The sequence below is a fragment of the Acinonyx jubatus genome, chromosome A3 (assembly GCF_027475565.1).
Source record: "Acinonyx jubatus isolate Ajub_Pintada_27869175 chromosome A3, VMU_Ajub_asm_v1.0, whole genome shotgun sequence".
Classification (NCBI taxonomy): domain Eukaryota; kingdom Metazoa; phylum Chordata; class Mammalia; order Carnivora; family Felidae; genus Acinonyx; species Acinonyx jubatus.
In genome coordinates this window covers 57800049-57822442 of record NC_069388.1, presented here as the reverse complement: position 1 = coordinate 57822442, position 22394 = coordinate 57800049, and the positions used below count along the sequence as shown (strand labels likewise).

Genomic DNA, 22394 nt, shown 5'->3' with positions numbered 1-22394 from the left:
CCTCCCAGTCTCAGCTAACAAAGTGGCAAGAGAGGGCTGGGGTCTCGGATGGCTGCGCTCATCTTCCTCTGAGAGCAGAGTGGGCACAGTGGGTGTCAGGGGCAGCCAGAGAGGGCCCAGCCAGGCTGGGCAGGTGCTGCCGTCAGCCAGCGGGTCTACAGTTTGGGTGCTGATTCAAGTTTCCCATTTATCTCCTCCTCTGCTCCAAGGCTATTGCTGAGCCAGCCCATCCAGCCCATGATGCCTGGGTCCTGTGATGCGAGGCAGCCCTCAGAGGTCAGCAGGACTGGACGGCAAGTCAAGTAGGTGGCCCCGGGTGGAGGGAGGAGGCAGAGAACTGCACTGAGTGGTCTCAGGCTGGCAGGGCTCTCATCGGCCTGGACCAGCAGTGCTCCTGTGCGTCTCACATGAAAGGCAAGGTCAAAGTGTGCCCACACCCTTCGCAAGGAGACCCCCTTAGCTCTTCTTCCATTTCCCATTGAAGAAGATCAAACTGTGTGTCAGCATTCCATGCTTAAAACAGGACCTGAACAAAACAATTAATTATATCCCCTGTCTGTCATCATCTTCAGATAGCTTTATGGGTCCTTTGCCCTCAGTAACATCCCAGGTAAATGCAGCCTGATCCCCTTCCCCAGGGCGTTCCCATGGCTCCATCTGACCAGCAGATGCTGGCACATTCCACAGGCATACTTGGACACTTGGAGCTCTCCAGCTCTGTGGTTCTGGTGCTGAGCCACGGGACTGTGAAACCCTGCAGATGTGGGCTCTCCTTCCTTCCCAGACACGCAACCTTCTGTGTCTCCTTCCGCAGACTCTTCACCACTTGCAGACCCCACGTCCAGAAGCAGCTTTGTTCTACTATTGCATTAATTACCGGGGACAAAGGTCACTGGAGACCTAGGAATGGATACTCGAAAAGCTACTGGAAAACAGTTCCTAGCTCTTGACACGAGGCAGAACTATCTCACAGACGTCTTTTTTGCATAAACATTGGTTGAGTGTGTGTCTGAAGTTTACTAGGACAGGGCTAGCTAATTAGGCCTGGCCATCCTTAGAGCCATCCCCTAAGACCAGCTCCCAGAAGCCCTTCCTCCCATGTCCTCCTTCAGCCAGTTATAATAGTAACAGTGGATGTTTTCTGAACATTTCTGAGAGGCAGGGGCTGGTACCCGTATTGTTTCATTTTATCCTGATAAAAACCCCGTGATGGAGAGAGATGGGGAATGTGCACTTCAGGAGCTGCCTTTCAATTCTCTGATGGTGCTCTCAATTAGACAAAACAAAGACTCTTGTTACATCGCGTTCCAGAGATGCTTAAAATGCAATGAACTAGGCAAAAATGGACATTCTTTCCTCCAGAACTCTGCCATTTTCTGTCAACCCAATGATTGCCACCCTCCCCATATCCTCTACCGTCTCTTCCAGACATGACCTAATGCTCCACCTTGTTACAAATGACCTCATAGAAAGAAATCACATTTCCAGAATATATAATACAAAATGAACTTCTCTGTGGTGTCTTTAAACACCTGTTCCTGGTCTGTGCTCCTCCAGAGCTTTCCCTAAATGGCCTTCTTCTGCCTCTTGTTCATGGACCATTATCATCAACACCTTTTCCTTTTCTAATTTTTTAAATTGTGGTAGAATATGTATACAACATAAAATTCACCATTTTTACTATCTTTAAGTGGACAGTTCAGTGGCATTCACCATCACCACCATCCATCTCCAGAACTTCTTCATCTTCCCAAACTAAAACTCTGAACCCCATTACACATTAGCTCCCCACTCCCTGTACCCTCCATCCCTACTGGTCTACTTTCTATCTCTTATGAATCTGAGTCCTCTAGGAATCTCATCTAAGTGGAGTCACACAGTATTTGTCCTTTCGCAACTGGCTTACTTCCTTTAGTATTACTTCATGTGCTCTGGATGTGTGAGAATTTACTTCCTTTTTGAAGCTGAATAATATTCCCTTATATTTATATACCACATTTTGCTTATTCATTCACCCATCGATGGCTACTAGGCTTGCTTCTACTCTTTGGCTATTGTGAATATTGTTGCTACAAACATGAGTGTACAAATATCTGCCTGAGTTCAGCCTTTCGTCTTCTCTTGGGTACATTTCCTGAAGTGACATTGCTGGATTGTGTGGTAATTCTAAGCTTTTTTGAGGAACTGCCGTCTTGTTCTCCAGAGTGGCTGCACCATTTTACATTTCTATCAGTGCACAAAGGTTGCAATTTCTCCATGTCCTCGTCATCACTTATTATTCTGGTGGGTTTTTTTTTTCCATAATAGCCATTATGATGGCTGTGAAGTGGTCTCTCATTTCGATTTTGATTTGTATTTCCCTAATGACTAAGGATGTTAAGCATTTCTTCTTGTGCTGATTGGCTATCCTTTTGGTATCCTTTTTAAGAGCAATGTTGTTCAAGCCCTTTGCCTATATTTTTAGTCAGGCTGTTTTGTTGTTGTTGAGTTGTAGGATTTTTTTTTAATAACCTGGGCATCAGTCCTTCATTAGATATATGATTCGCAAATATTTTTCATTGGTGGCCTTCTCAATCCATGGATAATGTCCTTTGAGGCATCAAAGTTTTCAGTTCTGATGAAGTCCAGTCTGAGTGTCCTTTTGTCGTTGCCTGTGCTGTTGGTGTCACATGAACACCTCTTTCTCAAAAGTCTGTTTTCTCCTTCCCACGTGTGACCCAACAGGTATCCGCAGAGCCAGGCCGTGTTTCAAAATGCAGACATGCACACCACCAGCAGCAGCACCTCGCCCCCCGTCCTGCTGATGGGACAGGCGGTGCCTCAGCCCAGCTTCCCCGCCGCCGCCTCCAGGCAGTCACCCCTGCAGCCCGCACAGGCCCCGCAGCAGGCACAGCACTTCCTGCAGGTGGGCACCGCCGCACTCATGCGTGAGGGCACAGGGCCCGGCTCCAAGGCAAGGCCTGGCAGGCTTTCCCTCCCTTGCTTTCAGGGTGGTTCTAGTCCTCAGTTCCGAAATAAGCCCCACATAGATTTGCATTTGAATCTTTGCAGTCTATGAAGTTTATAATACTTAAAGTTTATAAAATCCGTGCATCTTTAGTATGAGAACTTAGACTCAGCCATTATGCCTCATAGATCCGTATTTTTATTATAGTGTCCATATTTTTTTTTTTGCTCTACTTTTAGAGCAAAAATCAGACACTGACTACTGTGTTTGTCAGACTTGTTAGTGTGTTTATACACAAAGTCTGATACAAATATAAAATTAAACCATGTTTAAAGATACATCAAACTTGCCTGATAAATACAATAATGTGGCATGAATTTGGGGCTTTCCAGGGAAATGTGGGGCACATTTACATGTGGTCACCACTTACTTCAAGCAAGTGCCAAATCACTGGAGCCTGAGAGCCAGTAATTGGAGTTCAGATAGGACAGAAGTGTCTGCTTGGGCTCTGGCCTTCCCTCTGACATATGCCCAGAGCACCTTCCTGCCCCAGCCCTGACCCTGTCCTGTGTACATCCTTCCTGGCCTCCAGCCCCCACCACAGGGCAGGGCATAGCTTTTCTGTCACTCTGCCTACCCTGCTTGGGCACCTTCAAAGCCACAGGAGAGTGTGGTGACTGAGACATTTTAAGGATAGAGGGATAAAGATGAAAGGAGTCACCCTTGAAGGTCTTGAATACAATTTAATTCCAAAGATGCTAAACCATTTGTGATATACCTTTCAAAGTTCTCTGACCTCAAGCATAGTGGGAGCCAACTCTAGACTTCAGAGGCATGTGGCATGTCTTGTCATTTTGCAGGACACAGAAGCAATTTTTGGATGGGTTCAGGTGAAGTGAGAAGACAGGGATGGTCTGGGCAGAGTTAGAGGCCTCCTGTGTCTTTCTTCAGCCTTGGCAACACACATGTTCACAGACACCTGTAACTTCAAGATGTGGTGCTAAGAATACACAGAGCACTTGGGCCTGTTTGCTGCCCTCAGGGGCCTCAGGGTGCATTGTGGGGAGAGGGGGTGTCACAGAGAGCTGTCAGATTCTGGGTTAGTGCCAGGTAAGAGCACTGTGCCTGGAGGCCTTCGTGGAGGAAGTACTCGAGGCCGGGGTGGGGGCGGGGGGGGGGGCAGGGCGGCACCTGCTGCAGAGCTGAGGTGTGGATGGAGTGAAAAGACAGGAAGGGACAGTGTTCCAACAAGAGAGACAGCCTGAGCAAAAGTGGAGGGGCAGGTGTGCCTGTGGTGTCCTGGGTTGTTTGGATGGGGGAGATTTCATAGACGAGAATAGTGGGAGATGGGGCTGACGGTTCCAAAGTTAGGGTTTGACCAGTTGAAGTTTCTGAGCTTCAAATGAGGATGTTCCCCAGTAGATGCTGGCAAATGGCAGTATTTAGAAGTAGTTACCGAATCAGGGACCATGGTGAAAAGTATGCCAACTGCACGTGTGTTTGGATTCTGCTCTGTCAGTTATCTGCATGTGGTCTCAGGTTCCAACATCCCAAAACATATAGGCCACATGTTCAGGAAACCATTCCCCAAAGCCTAGTCCCTGGCCCACTGGCCCAAAGGAACCCCTAGTGCTCGGCTTCCGAATTCACACCCACCTGGGGGGCCCTCAGGCTCCTTTCTTCCCCACCCACCCTACCCCCAAGGTCCTGCCACCACAAGATCCCACCCGCCCCCCTCCCAGCCATGGAGGTGAGGCCTGTAGTCTGACCACACCGGCATTGCCGCCCCAGCATCTCAGCAGAGGAGTTGCCAAAGCACAGAGGCACCTCTGGAGCCCTTTGTCTCTTCTTCGCAGGTACAGGCACCGACCTCTTTGCACAGTGAGCAGCAGGACTCCCTACTTCTCTCCACCTACTCGCAACCGCCAGGGACCCTGGGCTACCCACCCCCACCCCAGCCCCCACGCCCACCCCGAAGGGTCAGCAGCCTGTCTGAGTCCTCGGGCCTCCAGCAGCCGCCCCGGTAGTGCCCTGGCACCTCAGTCGGGTCACAATCAGCTTTAACCAATGGACGGACAATGGGAGTGACCACAGGAGTGGGGGAGAGGAGTTTTAAACCCTTGGCTTTTATGCACACTGCATACATTTCAGAACTCCTGGATGGTAACCTTCTCCGGAGCACAGCAGCTGGCATGTGACACATGATCAGAGTACTGGCCGTATTTCCCTTGCCTGTGTGTTTCTCGGGCACACTCTACAGCCATACTTGGATGGGAACCGAGTGCCCCCGCGTAAGTGTCGTTACTCAGTTGACTTAGCAGGTGGCACGGCTCGCTGCGTCCTCCTGAGAGAGTGCACTGGTCCCTCTAGCCGGCTGTGGTCTGTCCACGCTTGCTAGCTGGCCTTCACTCTCTTGACCCTCTTTTCTTTGCATTCGAGAAGCACTGGGTCAGAGATCTGTTGAAGAGAGAGAATAAAGAGATTATTTTTCATTATTTTTAAATGGTTGTTTTTGTTTTAATTTGCACAGCTGCACAGAGGAGATAACTTAGGCACTTTCAGGTTTTAAAAATAATAAGGTCTCCTGACTTCATTTGGAGACCGCAGTAACGAAACCAGCCCACCAATCAGATGGCAGAGCTGGTCATTCTTCACCAGGCTGCAGACCCACACCCTCTGGCCTAAAACCTAATGGAAGGAGGTTCTTCACCCCATGCCCGTTCTGGTGATTATTGTTTCCCCTAAATATAACACTGGACTGTTCCTGTTTACTTGGTTGATTGCAACTACAAAGGCCGACTCAAAGCAAAGCACAATCATGCAGCTGATGTTCCGGAATTCTGTCGGGAACTATGAGACTTTGGAGGAAGAGGTTCCACAAGCCAGACAGGCCTGTGGAGCCCTAGGTCCCCGAGGAGACCCCACCACGCACCGGCCCCTTGAGTCAGAATGCTGCATCTTTCTACAGATCTTTCATGATAAGACCGAGGATTGGATTCTCCTTTTCAAAATGCACTTTGCTTTTTTTGTATGTTTTGTTATGTTGAGATGTTTCTAAAGAAAAAGGTTTTATGTAATTAAAAGATGAAGTGTAGTGAACTGTACAGCTGTTGTAATAATGACCTATTTCTATATAAAATAAAATTGTATGGATTATGTGTAAATTATTTTGTATCTGAGACGCCAGTTCCTTTCCCAAATATAAAAGTATAAAAGTTTTCCTGTGTTTTTCTGTGAGTGGAAATTTTGTAATAAATTAACGAATTTGTACAATTTCCTCTGGAGGCAGTTTCTGTCCCTTGGTATACATGCATGCATACATCTTTTCTTCATTAACATTTTTTTTTAATTTCAAGACATTTCTAAGGATAATCGAAGATATCAAAAAGGTGAAAGCAAGCAATGAATAAATCAGGTTTTTTGAGCTGCAACATATGCACCAGCCCATCAGGCTCCTGAGCTTCATAATTAAAGGTTGTGCCAGAAAAAACGACAACGGTATAAAGATGACAGCACAACAAACAGAAACAGCAAAAGCCCCTGGAAACATCTCAGCCTTCTAGACATAGGGAATCTGTGGATCTGACGGAGACAATCTGCATCAAAGCAGTCACGACTCATAATTAAACTCACCTGGGCTGGACTTCATGGGCTCCAACTGCCAACACTTAGATCTATGAGTAATGTGCATGGGGTTTCTGTGTCTGTGTGTGAGAGGTGTGTACACACGTTTTGTTGGTGGGGGGAGATATAACAGCAGCATCTAGGAGACTTCTGCCAACTACAGATATCCCCCCCCCCCCATGAGGCCTCATCACACTGACATAAGGGTGCCCTGGCACACCATGATTGAGAATCACGGAGATGGCACTGCTCAGCACAGCCCTTTCCGTAAACATTGGCCCAAGAGAACTTTCTTTCCTTGTTCCATTGCTATAGTTCTGTGCTTCTACCTGCCTCCCTGTGAAGTAGGGGTAGCTCCTCTGTTCCATGGCAAGGATCACTTTTGGTTGGCACAAGAGGCTATGCAAATAAAGTCACCAAAAAAGGAGTTCTATTGTTCACACAATTGCTGTATTCCCCAAAACAGGTAAGTCTCAATGTCCTGCATGCTTTAGGATCATTTACTACTCTTTAAAGGAATCAGAAGTGAACCCTCTTTCTAAAATGAGAAGTCTAGGGGTTGCCTGGCTGGCTCAGTCAGTGGAGCATGTGACTCTTGATCTCAGGGTCATGAGTTCGAGCTCCATGTTAGGCGTGGAGCCTACTTAATAATAAATAAAAGAAAAATGTAGAGGCTGCTTTTAAGGCAAACAGGCTCGAGCAATGGAATATATAGAAAAGGCAGACAGTGGCCCCATGGCTGAATACAGACAAGCCCATCAAGTGACCCACCTCAAAATATCCATAGGCTGCAATTAACCAAAGGGCTACATACAACCAGGCTCAGTTACCAAAAAAGGGGTCATTCCATACCTCACCATACCTCCTCACCTTCCCTCTTTTAAAACAGCCCCCACCATCTTGTTGCAGACAGCCTCTCTTTTGCTGTCCTGCTTGCAGCTCCCTTGTGGTGTATTCAGTAAACTTCTATCACCTTTCTGCCATGGGTAAATTCTTTCACACCCACACTGCCAGCCCTGCATAATCCAATCAGGAAAGACACCACATTTAGACACCACAAAAAAGTCTGTGTGAAACTAGATGAACTATTTGGCAATTGAACTGTTCTGTAAACTCGAAGGTTTATTATACATCTGATTTTTCTGTATTTGTATTTTAATTGGCCGTCAGAATCCTAAATAAATCAAGATTTTTAATGGAAGCAGCATACTTATTGTACTAGGATTTTCAAGCTGGAAGCCATTGAAAGATGGCAGAGTACAAACCATGTTACTAATTTAATTTAGCATTGCTTAAATTTCATACATGTTCAGAATCTGGATAAACTCAGAAAACTCTTATTGTGCAACATTTCTTTAAACCCACATAACATCAAAAAAAGCAAAATAAATAAATAAATAAATAAATAAACGCACATAACATGAGTGGAAGTTCAATCCCTAAGATTTTGATTCATTTAATTCCGCTCTTTAAAAGGTGGCTTTGTAACCCTGTCTTGTTTCCAGAAAAAATCATGACCTTTCTCTTCGGAAAACTGTAAAGCCTTGGCTCGTAAGAAGCGGTTGAAATGTAACTCTGGAATACGCAAGCTTTGGAATGCTACTACTGGACAGATCTTCCTTTAGTGCCTTCCTTCTGCACCACCACACCCCTTTCATCTTAACAATCTTTCAGTGGCTTTTCTTAGGAAATCCCATTGGACCTTCCTAAGCACAATCTACCCAAAAAGACCCTTCAGCATTTTAGGGTTTGTTGCCCCCTCGAGACTGGCATCTTCTTCCTTGCTGCCCCTACAGGGAAGCATTCGAATCCTGTCTCATTTTAAGGATTCCCTGGTAATCACTAAAAGTAAAAAGACATGGGAGAGAAACCCAGCTAAAAACGTTCATCTTAAAGGTTTTGGTCTCTGGGAGGCCAGCAGTGACTGGCCTGACCCCTGAGGCTTGAGAGAGAAGAAGCTGGAAGAGCCTGCAGGGCTAAACTGAAACAGGAGAGCCCCCCCAGCCAGGCTAATGATTATCAGTCCTTCAGACCAAATGGTTTTTAGTATGTCTGTTCAACCTTGACTTAAAGCAGCACAGTTGACATCTGAGAGGGCCATTTCGTAGATTTCCACTGGTGGGGTCTATTTGCTTGAAATTTCACAACTTTAGAGATACAAGAAGATCCTACAATGTTTCAGAGAAAATAAAACAGATCACCAAGGAGGCCACATGACTTCTCAACAACCACTCTGAAAGAAGACAATGGAGAATACCTTCAAAACAGTAGGGAGAAGTTATTTTCAACCTGAAATTCCATACAAGCCAAAACATTAATAAATTTGAGGGTTGAATAAAAACCTTCAGGTATGTGAGGGCTCAACAACTTTAGCTCCCATCCTCCCTGTCTTAAGAAGCCATTAAATGGTGTGCTCCTGTGAAAAAAGGGAGTTCATTTACAATAAGGAAAGCACGGATCCATGGATCAAACTGACTGTCTTAGAATCCCCAGATTGGTGATACCCAGTTCCTAAGCCTCTGGGAAGCTCTAGAATCATCCCTCTGGGCATCTCCTCAGAGCTCCCTATCGTCTCTCACATCATATCTAATCCACTTGTTCAGCTGGACTGCTTACTGCTTCCCCAGTACCCCTGCCTTTTGATCCCCCTTCCTCAGTAGGTCTTCTCTCCTAGCCTTTGTGCCCCAAGGGACAACACAGGTAGAAAGCAACCCAGCCCCATACTCAGTCCTTACTCTGTCTTCATCTGGCTCTTTCCCACTCCCTGTTGCTCCAGTAGTGAAACTTGCTAAAATCACTGATACTCTCCTGTTTGGAGAATCTAGTGGGTACATATTTTTGCCTTCCTTAAACTCTAGCATTTAGAACGTGTTGACCACTTTGGCTTCCTTTTGACTTAGAACATGTTCAACTAAATCTTTTCCTACTGCTCCAATGACTTGTTCCTAATTTCTTCAGCCCCCATCTCTTAAATGTAGTGAGTCTACACCGGTTTTCTCTCTCCAAATCCTCTTGGTTTTACCTATTTGTATCTATAAAATCAGTCTGCTTCTTTCCAATCCCACTGCAACTGCCTTAATTCAGAACTCCTTACTTGTCTCTTATGTAAATAACTTGTTCCTACTAGTTTCCTTGCTACGATCTTGCCCACCTGCTCCCAATCTATTCTTCACAATGTAACTGAATTAATTCTAAAACAAATCTGACCATGGCACTGCCCTCCTGATAACTTCAATGATGCATTACTTGTAAAACTCTTGAGTAAGGCCCCACACTACCTCATCTCTCCGCCTAGAGTCTAGGAAGCCCTATTGCTTCAGACGGTTCACCTGCCACGCTCCACTTCTCTGCCGGTCTACCTCCTGCCCATCCTTTCAGCGCAGCACTAGCCTCCCTGCTTTCTGCACCCCCGGCCCACCCATGCATCGGGCCGGACACGACCCTCGGGTGGCTCCACAGTCCAGGACAGTAAGTAAGCACTCCCATTCAGGAGTGTCCTTGCTCGACGAGGGCGCCGCCAGGGCGGCAGCTGTCTCCGATTTCAACGGTACCGCCAGCCAGGCGCGGCGCCACACTCAGGTTCATCAAACGTCGGCCGAATCAATGAGAGAATGGGAAAAACAAATTAGAGTCTTTTTTTTCCCGCCCCAGGTCCCATCCAGCTGTGGGCCTGGGCTTTATTTCCTCTGAAGATTTAGGGGCAGAGGCGAGAGACCCTGCCGCACCTCCACAGCGCGGTGGAGGCAACTAGGCTACTAGAAGGCAGACGCCGAGAGCGCGCGGCAGGAACGCGCAGTCTCAGCCCTCCCCGGCTCCGCCCCCAAAGTGTGCTTGCTTTTCCCCGGACGCGCGCCGCTTACGTCGCAGCCTCGCCTCCCTCTTCCACCCACCTCCAGGCGACCCGGAAGTTGTACGTGTGACGCTGCTTTCCCTCTCCCACAATACCTCGCGGTCTTCCTTTCCAACCCGGGTCTGGCAGGGTGAGTGTGGGTGCTGGGTCTCGGCTTCGATAATCTGCTTCCATCCTCGCTGGGGATTGTGCTGACCGGGACCGCGAGATTTCTTCTAAGCCGGTCCAGGACTCCGCTTTTCTCGGGGACGCGAACCCGCGCTGTTTAGTGGGTTTCCGTAGCCTGGGAAGGAGAGTGGCCAGGTTTACGGGAGCCGAGCCTGCAGGGGTTTCTGGGGCTCCGGGAGCATCTGAGGGGCACGGCGCTTTGACCGCGGGGAAGCCGACTTGGCTTTGCCAATACCTGGGGTTTCGGGCTTGCCACGACCTTTTGCACCGGCAGCGCCCTGAGGGTGGCAGCGTGAGGCCGGGCTCGGGAGGGAAGGAGGACTTTGGTTTGTGCTGGTCCCATTCTGGTCTGAACTTCCTTGTCGCTTGGGTTTAGATGGCTCCCGCAAAGAAGGGTGGCGAGAAGAAGAAGGGCCGTTCTGCCATCAACGAGGTAGTGACCAGAGAATACACCATCAACATTCACAAGCGCATCCATGGAGTGTGAGTATGTCTGCAGTCGGCCCGATGCCTTGCTGGTTGGGGGCTTCTGAACTCACGCGTCTGGCTGTCACTCTGAGGTCTGTCTAGTTAAAAGCTAAAAATTCGGATTTCTGTTCCATGTCCCCTGTTTAAGGTTTATAGGGTTTAAAGCGTAATCCTCGGAGGTTCGTGATTGGAAACACAAGATTGAATTGTAGTTTCTGGGAGAACCAGTTGGGGGAACTTGGTGATGATAAAATGATTTCACTGGGTGCTTTGTAACTGAACAAACTTGGGCAGGCTAAAGGGTAAAAGATGCATATAGGAAGGCAAACTTTTAAATGTCTCTAGACCCCCGTAAAGCTAAGCAATTAACTGGAAAAGTAGTATTCAATCCAGGATGTGGACATTTATTTTATTTTATTTTATTTTTTTAATATATGAAATTTATTGTCAAATTGGTTTCCATACAACACCCAGTGCTCATCCCAAAAGGTGCCCTCCTCAATACCCATCACCCACCCTCCCCTCCCTCCCACCCCCCATCAACCCTCAGTTTGTTCTCAGTTTTTAACAGTCTCTTATGCTTTGGCTCTTTCCCACTCTAACCTCTTTTTTTTTTTTTTTTTCCTTCCCCTCCCCCATGGGTTCCTGTTAAGTTTCTCAGGATCCACATAAGAGCGAAACCATATGGTATCTGTCTTTCTCTGTATGGCTTATTTCACTTAGCATCACACTCCAGTTCCATCCACGTTGCTGCAAAAGGCCATATTTCATTTTTTCTCATTGCCACGTAGTATTCCATTGTGTATATAAACCACAATTTCTTTATCCATTCATCAGTTGATGGACATTTAGGCTCTTTCCATAATTTGGCTATTGTTGAGAGTGCTGCTATGAACATTGGGGTACAAGTGCCCCTGTGCATCAGTACTCCTGTATCCCTTGGATAAATTCCTAGCAGTGCTATTGCTGGGTCATAGGGTAGGTCTATTTTTAATTTTCTGAGGAACCTCCACACTGCTTTCCAGAGCGGCTGCACCAATTTGCATTCCCACCAACAGTGCAAGAGGGTTCCCGTTTCTCCTGGGATGTGGACATTTAGAGGGGATTCTTTTAGTTCCTGACACAAATATGTATTAACATCCTGGTTGAGTTGTAATACCAGAAATGAGACTGTTAGACAAGAAAAGAATGTGTCAATAGAGTATTAGGGCAATATGTGTGCAAAGGACACATGGCTGTTGTGGATTTGTGATGTACAAGAATATTGAGAATGATTTTGAATGTTGTAGTTCTTGGGACTTTTTGTCTGTATGGTTTTAAGTTCTTAAGTTTACTGCTAAGAATGGAGACCCAACCCCTTAGTGAATACTGTTATTTGGAGTATTTTTTGAAGATATGATATTTGTTAATTTTAAAACATCCACAAACAAGCGCATTCCCCCCCCCCCACTAGTATGTATGCATATTTTCTATTTGGCTTAATCATATCCTTGTAAGGAGAGACAAAGTAACCTTAAATTGAAGAAAAAAAAATTATTTTGGTTCAGTATCCATAGCCCCAGTTTGCAAAAACTTTTCAAGTAGTTCTGCCAAGGTTTAACCAGATATGATCCTTAAGGCTCACCTTGGACTTACAGTAAATAATCTTTCCTGAATTCTAAAGTTCACAAAATGTTTCTATACGCAAAAGACACCAAAAGCAAATACAGAAATGAGAAGATGATTGATCCTAGGTTCAGGCATTGAAGAGATTTTCACACTGATCTTTAAATATAGATAACACTGAGGCGTGCCTGGGTGGCTTGGTCGGTCAAGCATCTGACTTCAGCTCTGGTCATGATCTTGCGGTTCATGAGCTTTCAGGGAGCTTGAGCCCTGCATCAGGCTCCTTGCTGACAGCTCAGAGCCTGGAGCCTGCTTTGGATTCTGTCTCCCTCTCTCTCTGCCCCTCCTTTGCTTATGCTCTGTCTCTCAAAAACACACACACACACACAAATTAGAAATAACGTTGATATGGGACACCTGGGTGGCTCAATCTATAATGGTTTGAGTTCGAGCCCCAGATGGGACTCTGCTGACAGTTCAGAGCCTGGAGCCTGCTTCTGAGTCTCTGTCTCTGTCTGTGTGCCTCGCTCGCTCGCTCCCTCCCTCCCTCCCTCCCTCCCCCTCCCCCGCTCACACTTTCTCAAAAACAAATGAACATTAAAAAAAAAAAGTATTTTAGAAATAACGTTGATACAAGCTGGAAAGTTTCTTGGCTTTTAAGTATTATCTGCTTCCCATTCTGTAGTCTGTTGGCAGTATTTCTCAGTAAAAATAAAACAACATTCTAATGTGTGTGGAGCCTGTTAATGCCTAAACACTAATTTTGATTGGCATGTTAGCTGTAGCAGTCTAGCTAAACACCTGGTCAGATTAAAAATAGAGTTCCAAAATCAAGACCAAATTTTAATTGGACCGCCTATAAACTTCTACATTGGAGTCCCTTACTTTGCCTCCTGAATGTCCTGATCCTTTGAGGTCATTCTAAAGTTTCAGTATTAAGCTCCTCAGAGCAATAGAGCAAAGTGGTAGCTAAATTCTTGGGGCAAAGGACACATGGCTGTTGTGGACTTGTGACATACAAGAATATTGAGAATGATTTTGAATGCTCTAGTTCTTGGGATTTTTTTTTGTCTGTATGGTTTTTACAGTCTGCCTTTTGGAAAAACCAACACCTTGTTAACTGGTTTAAGGCAAAGACCCGTACAAATTCTGGTCCCCTTAACCATTCTCTAAAATGGTGGAGTATGACTGACAACCTAGAAACCAGAAACCTGGAGCCATTTTGGCTGAAAGTTGTGGACCAGGGCATGAGAAAAGGTGGCTGTAAGGAGATTTGTGTTGTTGGTGAAGAGCTTTTGGGAAGGCCTAAGTGTGTGCAGAAACAAGACCAGAACGTGTGTGTTGTAATATCAACTTCAAACTATCCGTAAATAGAAGTGAGGTCCGAAACAGACATTCTGTCCCCAAAGCCTCTTCGGCTAGAGAATTCAATAGTAGTTGGTCCAGAGAAAAGTAGTGAGTCCTAGTCAAATTGATAGCCCTGCTTCCCATGTCCTAATTTTGTAGGTATGTATATACGTCTTTATTCACTGAGAAGCACGGTACTCTGGGGTATACCTACAAAATTCTCTTTGACCATTCTTCCAGTCCTCCTTTGCCTGCACACAGGAACATCAGCACCAGAATCTTAATTCAGAGGACTACCTAATGCCAGAGTCATACTAAGTCATTTTAACAGGTTTCTTAGAGAAATTGACTTAGTGTGGTTCTTAGAAGATCAGCACAGAGGCCAGATTCCCCTAATACAGTGATCAGACATCAAAGTTCGTGTTTCTCTCTCCCTTTTTAAAGTCACCTTTAATCTTTAAACACACAAACTAATAGTAAACACATTCATGTAAGGAATACCATATCACTGTTCTTTGGATAGATCTTGAAATAGTGGATTTGCAAGGTGATGAGATAATAGTTGGGGTGGGGTACTTGTTCAGTCTTCCTTTGAAATGCTTAGAAATCTTTTTTTTTTCTCCTGTAAGGTCTTTCTCAGAAAATGCAGGCAGTGCAGAAGTAAATGACCAAAACTACAAATCTGTCCTCGTAGGATACCAGCACTTTTGTTGCAGGAAGATGCCCTCTCAGGTCATGAGGAGCATCCAGATCAGAACCAAAGTAACTCTCAGTGCTGGTGTTCCATTCAAAACAGATCAGCCTCCGAATCATCTGATGGTGGAGATCCTGATACCGGCTGTAATGCTATACTGGGGGCACACAAGTCAGTAGAGGCCAGAGAAGGAATTTGAAGAGTCTGAAAGATTTTTGTTCTTTTTCCTTATTAGGCTGGAATTCTGAACCACACCTTCCAAGGCTGTTAATTGAGGGAGATGATTATACTTTAGTTGAGGCCAACAGACCTGTCTTGGAATATTCCTTTATTGTTTGCCTGAAGTAGGCTCTTTCACTGTAATGTGATGTGGTCACATTAATATTAAAAATGCCTGATGGAGAAGTATGTTTGGTTTAACAAGTGGAATATAGTACTACTTGGTTTTTTCATCTACTGTAACTCTGGATGCCTGGGATAGTCACCATTCCATAATTAATAACAGGAGCCATCACAGAAAGATTGTGCATAAGTGGGATTATTGCCACACCTACATTTCTCCTGTATTCCATGGTGCCATTGGGGCAATCTCTGAGATTTGTTGAAGGCACTGGGGTTTTTGTTGCTTTTTAATTTGCAGAGTGTGAGTGGGGGAGGGGCAGAGAGAGAGAGAGACACAGAATCCGAAGCAGGCTCCAGGCTCTTGAGCTGTCAGCACAGAGCCTGACGTGGGGCTCAAACTCAAACCTTGAGATGACCTGAGCCAGTCAGACACTTAACCAACTGAGCTACCCAAGTGCCCTGAAATCCAGTGCCTTTTTGTATTGATGCTTCTTGGGAATAACCGCGTTTCCTTCCCCTCACCCCTTTATTTGGGACATTCATACATTTGTTTGGGAGAATATCAAGCACTTGACTATATTAGGCACAGTCCTGGGCTCTGCAGATTCATTGGGAAAGCAAAGACCCTGTCCTTCTAGTTTACTTTAGTAAGAAATTAAGATTCAAAATGGTAAAAAGCGCCCGGTGAAAAGTCAGTCATCTGTGAAAGTGCGTGCTGTTTTAAAGGCCACACAGATGATGGAACATTTGAAAAGTAGGTGTGAAACAAGTTCTTCAGGCAATTTATGCTTTGTTCTAAAACCCCCAAGTGAAGGCCTGAATCCTTATTCATTTCTCAGTGCCTGCTTGATAAGTAACATTTGACAGTTCATTGTTCATTCTTCTATGGGAATGCTTTATTATTTTTTTACATCCAAAGATTCCACAGTCTTGTTCTTTTCTTATTTCTCCTCTAGCTGCTAACCTTGTGGTACCTCCTCACATCCTCTTAATCCTCCTTGCATCATCCTCTTAATGTTGAAGAGCCCCAGGACTCTGTCTGTCTTCTATCTATGCTGGGTAATAGTAACTGGTCTCAGGGCCACATGTATCCAATTACTATTGGCTTGGGTATTTATTCACATGTCCCAAACCAAGCTCCTAGCGTTCATCTTCACGCCTAACTTTCCCATTCCTCTCGAAGCTTTTCCCCCTTTCAGTCATTGTCAGGTGAGCATGTCCTGTTGGTCCTGCCTGCCACATTTGGACCAGTTGCCCTGGTCCCACGACCATTTCTCTCACTTAAATGGTTACAGTTAGCCTTGCTCAGATTCCACATGAGTTGGCCACTTACTTTCTTAATCATACCAGTAGCTGGGTGGGTGGGTGGGTGGGTGGGTGGGTGTGTGTGTGTGTGTGTGTGTGTGTGTGTGGCTTTTTTTTCCTTCTGCCTGAATGCTTTTCTCACAGATACCTAAATTGCTGTTCTCATGATCTGCAGATCTAGACTCTAGTATCTTCTTGGCCATCTTATTAAACCTGCATTCCCTTTCCCTAATGTTCCCTCTTTTTTCCCTGGTTAATTTTTTCTCTGTGGTACTTGATACCATCTCTTTTACTCCATATTTCACCTACATATAGCAGTTGTACCTACTGCTGTTATTTCAGGCACCTTTTATTTCTAGATGGTCAGGTGTTTACATGAATGAACTGAACTTGCTTGATGGGTTCTAGAAATAGCAAGGAAGCTAAGTGAGGGTGGAGCAAAGGGAGCAGGGGAGATGGTAAGAGGCACGGGGGTCATGTTTTGTAAGTATGGAAAATCACTGAAGGTTTTAGAGCAGAATTAGGTCAATCTACCATGCTCTGTATGTTATATTGGATTTCATAAAGTTCACTTCCATCTAACAAGTGAAGTGCCTATTAATGCGCCAGGGCCTGCATTGGGTTATAGAGGTGAATGGTTGACATGGCCCCTTCTCTGAGCTTCAGTTGTAGGTGGTGGGGCACCTTTTTAGACTTGGGTCTCTGCTCCCGTTTGAAATGGCCTTCACTTGTCCAAATGCTTGGCCATTTCAGTGTGTAGTAAAGTTTTGCTTTTTCAACACTTTTTTATTTAAAAGCATGAAATTCAGATGAATTTGTGTGTCCTCATATAAACAACAGGTTAATAATATCTAACTCCGTTGAAACAGACATGAGTTAATGACCATGCCTGACACATGCTAAGAGCTCCAAGAATTGACTGTGGTTTTCATATCTCTTGAGAGGAAATGTTTAGTTTCCAAAAACATGCCATGTCTTAAGATATGACAAATAATGTATACTTTGATCTGAGAACACTTTTAGTTTTATAATCCATGTATTTTATGTTCCAAGTATATCCTGTTCTTTGATTTTGCTGGGCAGATGGTATTAGAGCATAGGGTGTTTTATCAGGAAAGAATTGTGTGTGTGTTAGCATTTCTTAGGATCATATGCAGAGCTCTTATCCCACATCATTGAAAGTAGATTGTGCATTTTCTGTTTCCCATGTATAACACTAGTTTTTGGGCATTGCACACTGGGGGGAAAGGATTATTATTGCCTTAAGGCTTTGGTTTAGATTTGTTTCGTGAAAACGGGACATCATATGTTACATATTTCATTTAATTTTCTACTTATTTATTTTCTTTGAATCTCAGGGGTTTCAAGAAGCGTGCCCCTCGGGCACTCAAAGAGATCCGGAAATTTGCTATGAAAGAGATGGGAACCCCAGATGTGCGCATCGACACCAGGCTCAACAAAGCTGTCTGGGCCAAAGGAATAAGGTGCTACAGTTATCTATGTTATAAGATGAACTTTTACAATTACACTAGCTTAACCAACTCTGCACAGTCTATGTAAGTTCAGTGGAAGTATTTCCTTAAAATGTGATGATGACTCAAAGGGTGGGGTGGCATCTGCAAGGAAGTCCTTTGATGTGGTATTCGAACTGAGACCTAGATGATGAAAGAGCCAGCAGTGTTGGGGTCAAGTAAGAGCATTGCACAAAGAGCACATTTGCTTGGTGTGAGCTGGAACAGGTTGGTGAAGATGGGAGTACAGATGGTGAAGTGACTTGAACAGTGAGTGAAGATGGAGAGTTAGGAAGGGAACAGACTATGTGACATTTTGTTGTTCATGGCAAAGAGTTTGGTTCTAGTAGACATAATGGGAAACCTATGGTACAGTGGTTTTCAGCAGTAGGCAGTTCTGGTGTCACTACTAGAGGTTGCCACAGGTCAAGGGCTCTGCTAAATATCCCACAGTGCACAAGGCAGCACCCCCACAATTATCCAGCCCAATTGTCAATAGTGCCAAGCCCTCCTTATAAGCAGGACAGTGGTTTTTGCTGTGGAGGATGATATAAGGTGCTGGAGTAGACCAGCTAAAGGGAATGGTGCTGGTGTGGATCTAGGTGATAATATTAAGACTAGAGCAGGGGGAGGGAGCTGTCTGCATCTGGTGTTAGGGGAATGACAGAGGGACCTGAGATTCAGCCCTGCAGTTGCTGTCATTGAGCATTCTGGTAGAGAAGATATGTCTAATAAAGGGAGTGTCCAAAGAGGTTCATTGAGATGATGGGGGGAGGGGAGCACAAAAGCCAAGAAGAGTCCTGAGGTTTGGATTGCTTCAGAATGTTTCATGTCCTCAGACCAGTAAAAGGAGATAGTCTGCTGTAATGCTGCTAAGGTTGGGTGAGAGGAGAGGGTTGTGTGCATAAGGTAGGGAAACTGAACAGTCACTAGTCTTCTGTGTTGAATGTGTCCATCAGTGTTTGGTGTTTCTCCAAATTTACATTGAACATAGATGAATCCTATAATAATTAAGATTTGGGTGTTGGTAAGAGGGAAAAGACCTAGCATGTTTGGATCCATGTTTCAGCGTAGGTTGAGTGTCAGTGGTTGCTGCCTGCTGAGACAGATGTATATCCTGAGACCATAGCATTTAATGTCCACCTTGTGGGTATTTCTTTTCCAGGGAACTGCTGTCTACTTGTAGTGCCTGATCAGATTCAGATAAAGGATAGAACACAGATGAGGGGATAGGAGGTGTTAGTACCAGTGGCAGTTATTTTCTTGATAGGAGGCATTGACTTAGCATGTTTATATCTTTATTAGGAATGTTCCATACCGTATCCGTGTGCGGCTGTCCAGAAAACGTAACGAGGATGAGGATTCACCAAACAAGCTCTATACGTTGGTTACGTATGTACCTGTCACCACTTTTAAAAGTAAGTTGAAATCCCATAAAGCTGCTGTAATTAGAAAAGCAGCCTTAGCCCTTTTAGAACCTGAATTCATCTGTCCCAACAGATACTTAATTATGCACCTATGTGCCCTGCATCCTTCTTATAGGGAAATGGGTAACAGGCATAATAGTCACTGTAAACCTTTGTGTCATGGTGTGGGAAATTGCAGGAAGATACAAAACAGGTCCATAGCTGGGTTGTAAAAAGGTCATGTAATACTGGCCTCCACCCTTCAAGAGAAGGTTTTGGAATGTTAAAGTGTGAGGTGTGAGGATGGAAATTGACTGACTCTCACTTCTTTTGCAGATCTACAGACTGTTAATGTGGATGAGAACTAATTGCTGATTATCAAATAAAGGTATAAAACTGCCTTTCTGTTTGGTTTTCCCTTTCTAGTTGCCATGTACAGTTGACTCTTGAACAGTGTGGAGTTAGGGGTGCCAGTTCCCACAGTCAAGTACCCAAAACTTAATAGACTTACCAATGAAGTAAGCTAGAAGGAAAAATGTTGAACCAAATCAAGAGAAAATAAATTTACAGTGCTCTGTCAAAAAAGTCCACATGTAGGGGTGCTGGGTGGCTTAGTAGGTTAAGTGTCTGACTTCAGCTCAGGTCATGATCTCGCGGTTTGGTGGGTCAAGTCCTGCGTCGGGCTCTGTGCTGTGTTTCCCTCTCTCTCTGCCCCTCCCCCCTCAAACTCTCAAAAATAAACATTAAAAGAAGAAATCCACATATAAACGGACTATGCTGTTCAAGAGTCAACTGAAATATCTTTATGCAGTTGCCAATTACATAGGATTGCTTGGAGAGCTTTTCCTATAGGGTATGCCTGTGCCCCTTCTCCCCAACACCTTGGGTCTGAGTATCTGGGTAGAGGAGAGCCTAAGCAGGTTTTAAAAGTGATTCTGAAGTGCATCGTGGCCTGGGAAAACCTTTTTAGGTTATCTGGGACATTGGGGGTATACGTAATTCTAGGAAAGATTTTTCTAGAGACTGCCATGTAGAACTCAATCGCCATTGGCCACTTTACATATTTTAACATCTTTAAATGATGGAAATATCTTAAGACAATATATTTGATAGCTTCTTAAACTATTTTTTAATATAATTAAGCTGTTTGTATTGAGTATACCTTCAAAAGGTATAGAATAGTAATTGATTTTTGATGGATTAAGCCAGATCAAGGCTTTTATATACGGATCATGTTATATGTACAGCTCACTTGTTTGTAATGGCCCCCTGAAGTATTTTTAATCCCCATTTATGTGGAACCAAAGCTCAGAGGTAAAGTTTACGGTTACAATAATAAAATCCACTAAATTCAGCCTGAAAGCATTGTGTTGGAAGAATTATATTTCATCAGTGTTTATACCCCTGGTATTATCGAATGCTGTTGTAAATAGGTGCTTCATTTTTGAGCCCCAGGGGTGATGGTACTATACGTAACCACTGTGGGGAGTTGAACACCTACACTATCACTATTTACTGAGAACACAGACTGGGTGGGGATAATGGTGGAGATACCTCTAGACACAAATAAGTTATAAACAAGGACCAAGTCAATACAAAAGTTTCTTATTAAAAAACTTAGAGGCCAACATTGAAAGCATGGTTTGTACACAACATTTTTGGAAGGACAGAGTACAACCAAATATATTAAAATGGTTTCAATTACCAGCATTGAAACAAAATTAGTGCAAAAGAAAGCCAAATACGATTGCACAGATAGTGGCTCTTGGATCTTGAAAGTGAACTTGATTTGTAACCTCTCCCATTATCCAAGTGAAGAATGAGAGCTTGGGCTTTTGTCTCTGGTTTAGTATGATACATTCAACTCTTCTGTTGCATCTGAGAACGAAATCATACTAGCGTCACAGCAGAAGTGCCCATTTCAGCCAATCTGATGAAAGTGAAACAGCAAGTTACAGCATCAAGGGAACTAATGTATGGATTCCCTATAGCACTGGTGGGATCCAACTCATAATTCTCTTAATAAATAGAAATGCTTGAGGGTTGCATCAGTTCCCCTGGCCACAGTTGTGGCTGTCCGGTTGCTCATCAGATACCCAGCTTGCAAAATAACACTCAATGAATTAGGCTGAAATGAAGATTGAGGGGCTGACCCCTACAAAACAGGTCCAAGGCTTTGGTATGGCTGACTCCTCTCAGTAAACTGCTATCTTGCTACACGTTATTCAGCTTGAGTTCAGGCTGTGATTGGCGGCTCATTTCAAAAGTTTTGAGACTGTACTGATTGATCTTGGCGTTTTCAAGTTTCGATTTAATGTCCAGTGGCTTTTCAAAAAAGTTTACTAATGACTGTTCAGTCAGAAGTGAAGCTAAAATATGTTCAAGGGAGACAGTCCAGTCCCCTTCTACCTCTTCAGTAAATGTCCGGGAGTCCTGGGGAGTCTTCCCAGCGTTGTTGTCTGCAAAAACCGAGTCCTGGTCTGGAGAAAGAGCTGAAGCCCGCAGCTCCTCCCCACCTTCCTGGGAGCAGCTTCCAGAGCTGCTACTTCTCTGCCCCACTTCCCCAATCTGCAGCAGCAGAGTGGTTACTGTGGCAATGGCTTGATACAACTCGTTTTCTTCTGGATCTTCATGGAACATACTGTACAAAGTTTTACAGAACTGGATAAATTCTCTCTGGAATTAAAAAATACACAGCAACATAACCAGGATAGAAATATAATGTATATATTTTTTAACTTAAAAGTTCTTAGAGAAAACCACATAGCAGTCTTTGAAGCAAATGATAAGTTTGCCTTTCTACTCAGAAAGTACTACCAGTGACTCCAGGGAATTTGACCACACAGAAATGTGCTCTTTGTCTATACAGTAACTATTAAGAAAAAATCTGTGCATTCCAGAGGACATGTGCACCCTTTAATCCAAATCAACTTGTAGAAATGGATCCAAAAGCTATAGAGATTTGTTTATAATGACGTTTAAATCTAGGATTTACAACAGAGAAAAAGTTGGAGACTGCTTAAATGTTATTACTAAACAAAATAATGGCTTATTCATCGGATAGGATACCAGGCATAAACTTAACAGATGTGAAATGAAGTAAAACAGTGATGTCTGATGCTTTTTC

The 22394-nt window shown here is 44.4% G+C and overlaps 3 protein-coding genes across 16 annotated transcripts in view; 2 read left to right on the top strand and 1 right to left on the bottom strand.

The window, feature by feature from the left end:
- NPAS2 (neuronal PAS domain protein 2) overlaps nucleotides 1-6231 on the top strand; it is a 158373-nt gene extending 152142 nt beyond the window's left edge. For 4 of the 8 annotated variants that reach the window (XM_027069305.2, XM_027069306.2, XM_053200449.1 and 1 more), the window contains 3 exons: nucleotides 210-302; nucleotides 2725-2905; nucleotides 4804-6231. In XM_027069305.2, the coding sequence (XP_026925106.1) occupies nucleotides 210-302; nucleotides 2725-2905; nucleotides 4804-4974 (445 nt within the window). In that variant the 3' untranslated portion in view covers nucleotides 4975-6231. The remainder of the gene's footprint in view (nucleotides 1-209; nucleotides 303-2724; nucleotides 2906-4803) is intronic. The other 4 variants (XM_053200443.1, XM_053200447.1, XM_053200445.1 and 1 more) reach the window with 4 other exon arrangements.
- RPL31 (ribosomal protein L31) overlaps nucleotides 1-19667 on the top strand; it is a 188142-nt gene extending 168475 nt beyond the window's left edge. Inside the window, exons 1-5 of one of the 3 annotated variants that reach the window (XM_053200450.1) lie at nucleotides 2963-2968; nucleotides 10966-11072; nucleotides 17709-17834; nucleotides 19167-19279; nucleotides 19604-19667. In XM_053200450.1, coding sequence (XP_053056425.1) covers nucleotides 10966-11072; nucleotides 17709-17834; nucleotides 19167-19279; nucleotides 19604-19635 — 378 coding nt within the window. In that variant the 5' untranslated portion in view covers nucleotides 2963-2968 and the 3' untranslated portion in view covers nucleotides 19636-19667. Of the gene's footprint in view, nucleotides 1-2962; nucleotides 2969-10494; nucleotides 10552-10965; nucleotides 11073-17708; nucleotides 17835-19166; nucleotides 19280-19603 lie in introns of those variants that run through there. The other 2 variants (XM_015065149.3, XM_053200451.1) reach the window with 2 other exon arrangements.
- Nucleotides 19668-20851: 1184 nt separating this feature from the next.
- The window catches only part of TBC1D8 (TBC1 domain family member 8), a 111277-nt gene continuing 109734 nt past the window's right edge, over nucleotides 20852-22394 (bottom strand). For all 5 annotated transcript variants that reach the window (XM_027069299.2, XM_027069300.2, XM_027069301.2 and 2 more), the window contains one exon: nucleotides 20852-21943. In XM_027069299.2, the coding sequence (XP_026925100.1) occupies nucleotides 21482-21943 (462 nt within the window). In that variant the 3' untranslated portion in view covers nucleotides 20852-21481. The remainder of the gene's footprint in view (nucleotides 21944-22394) is intronic.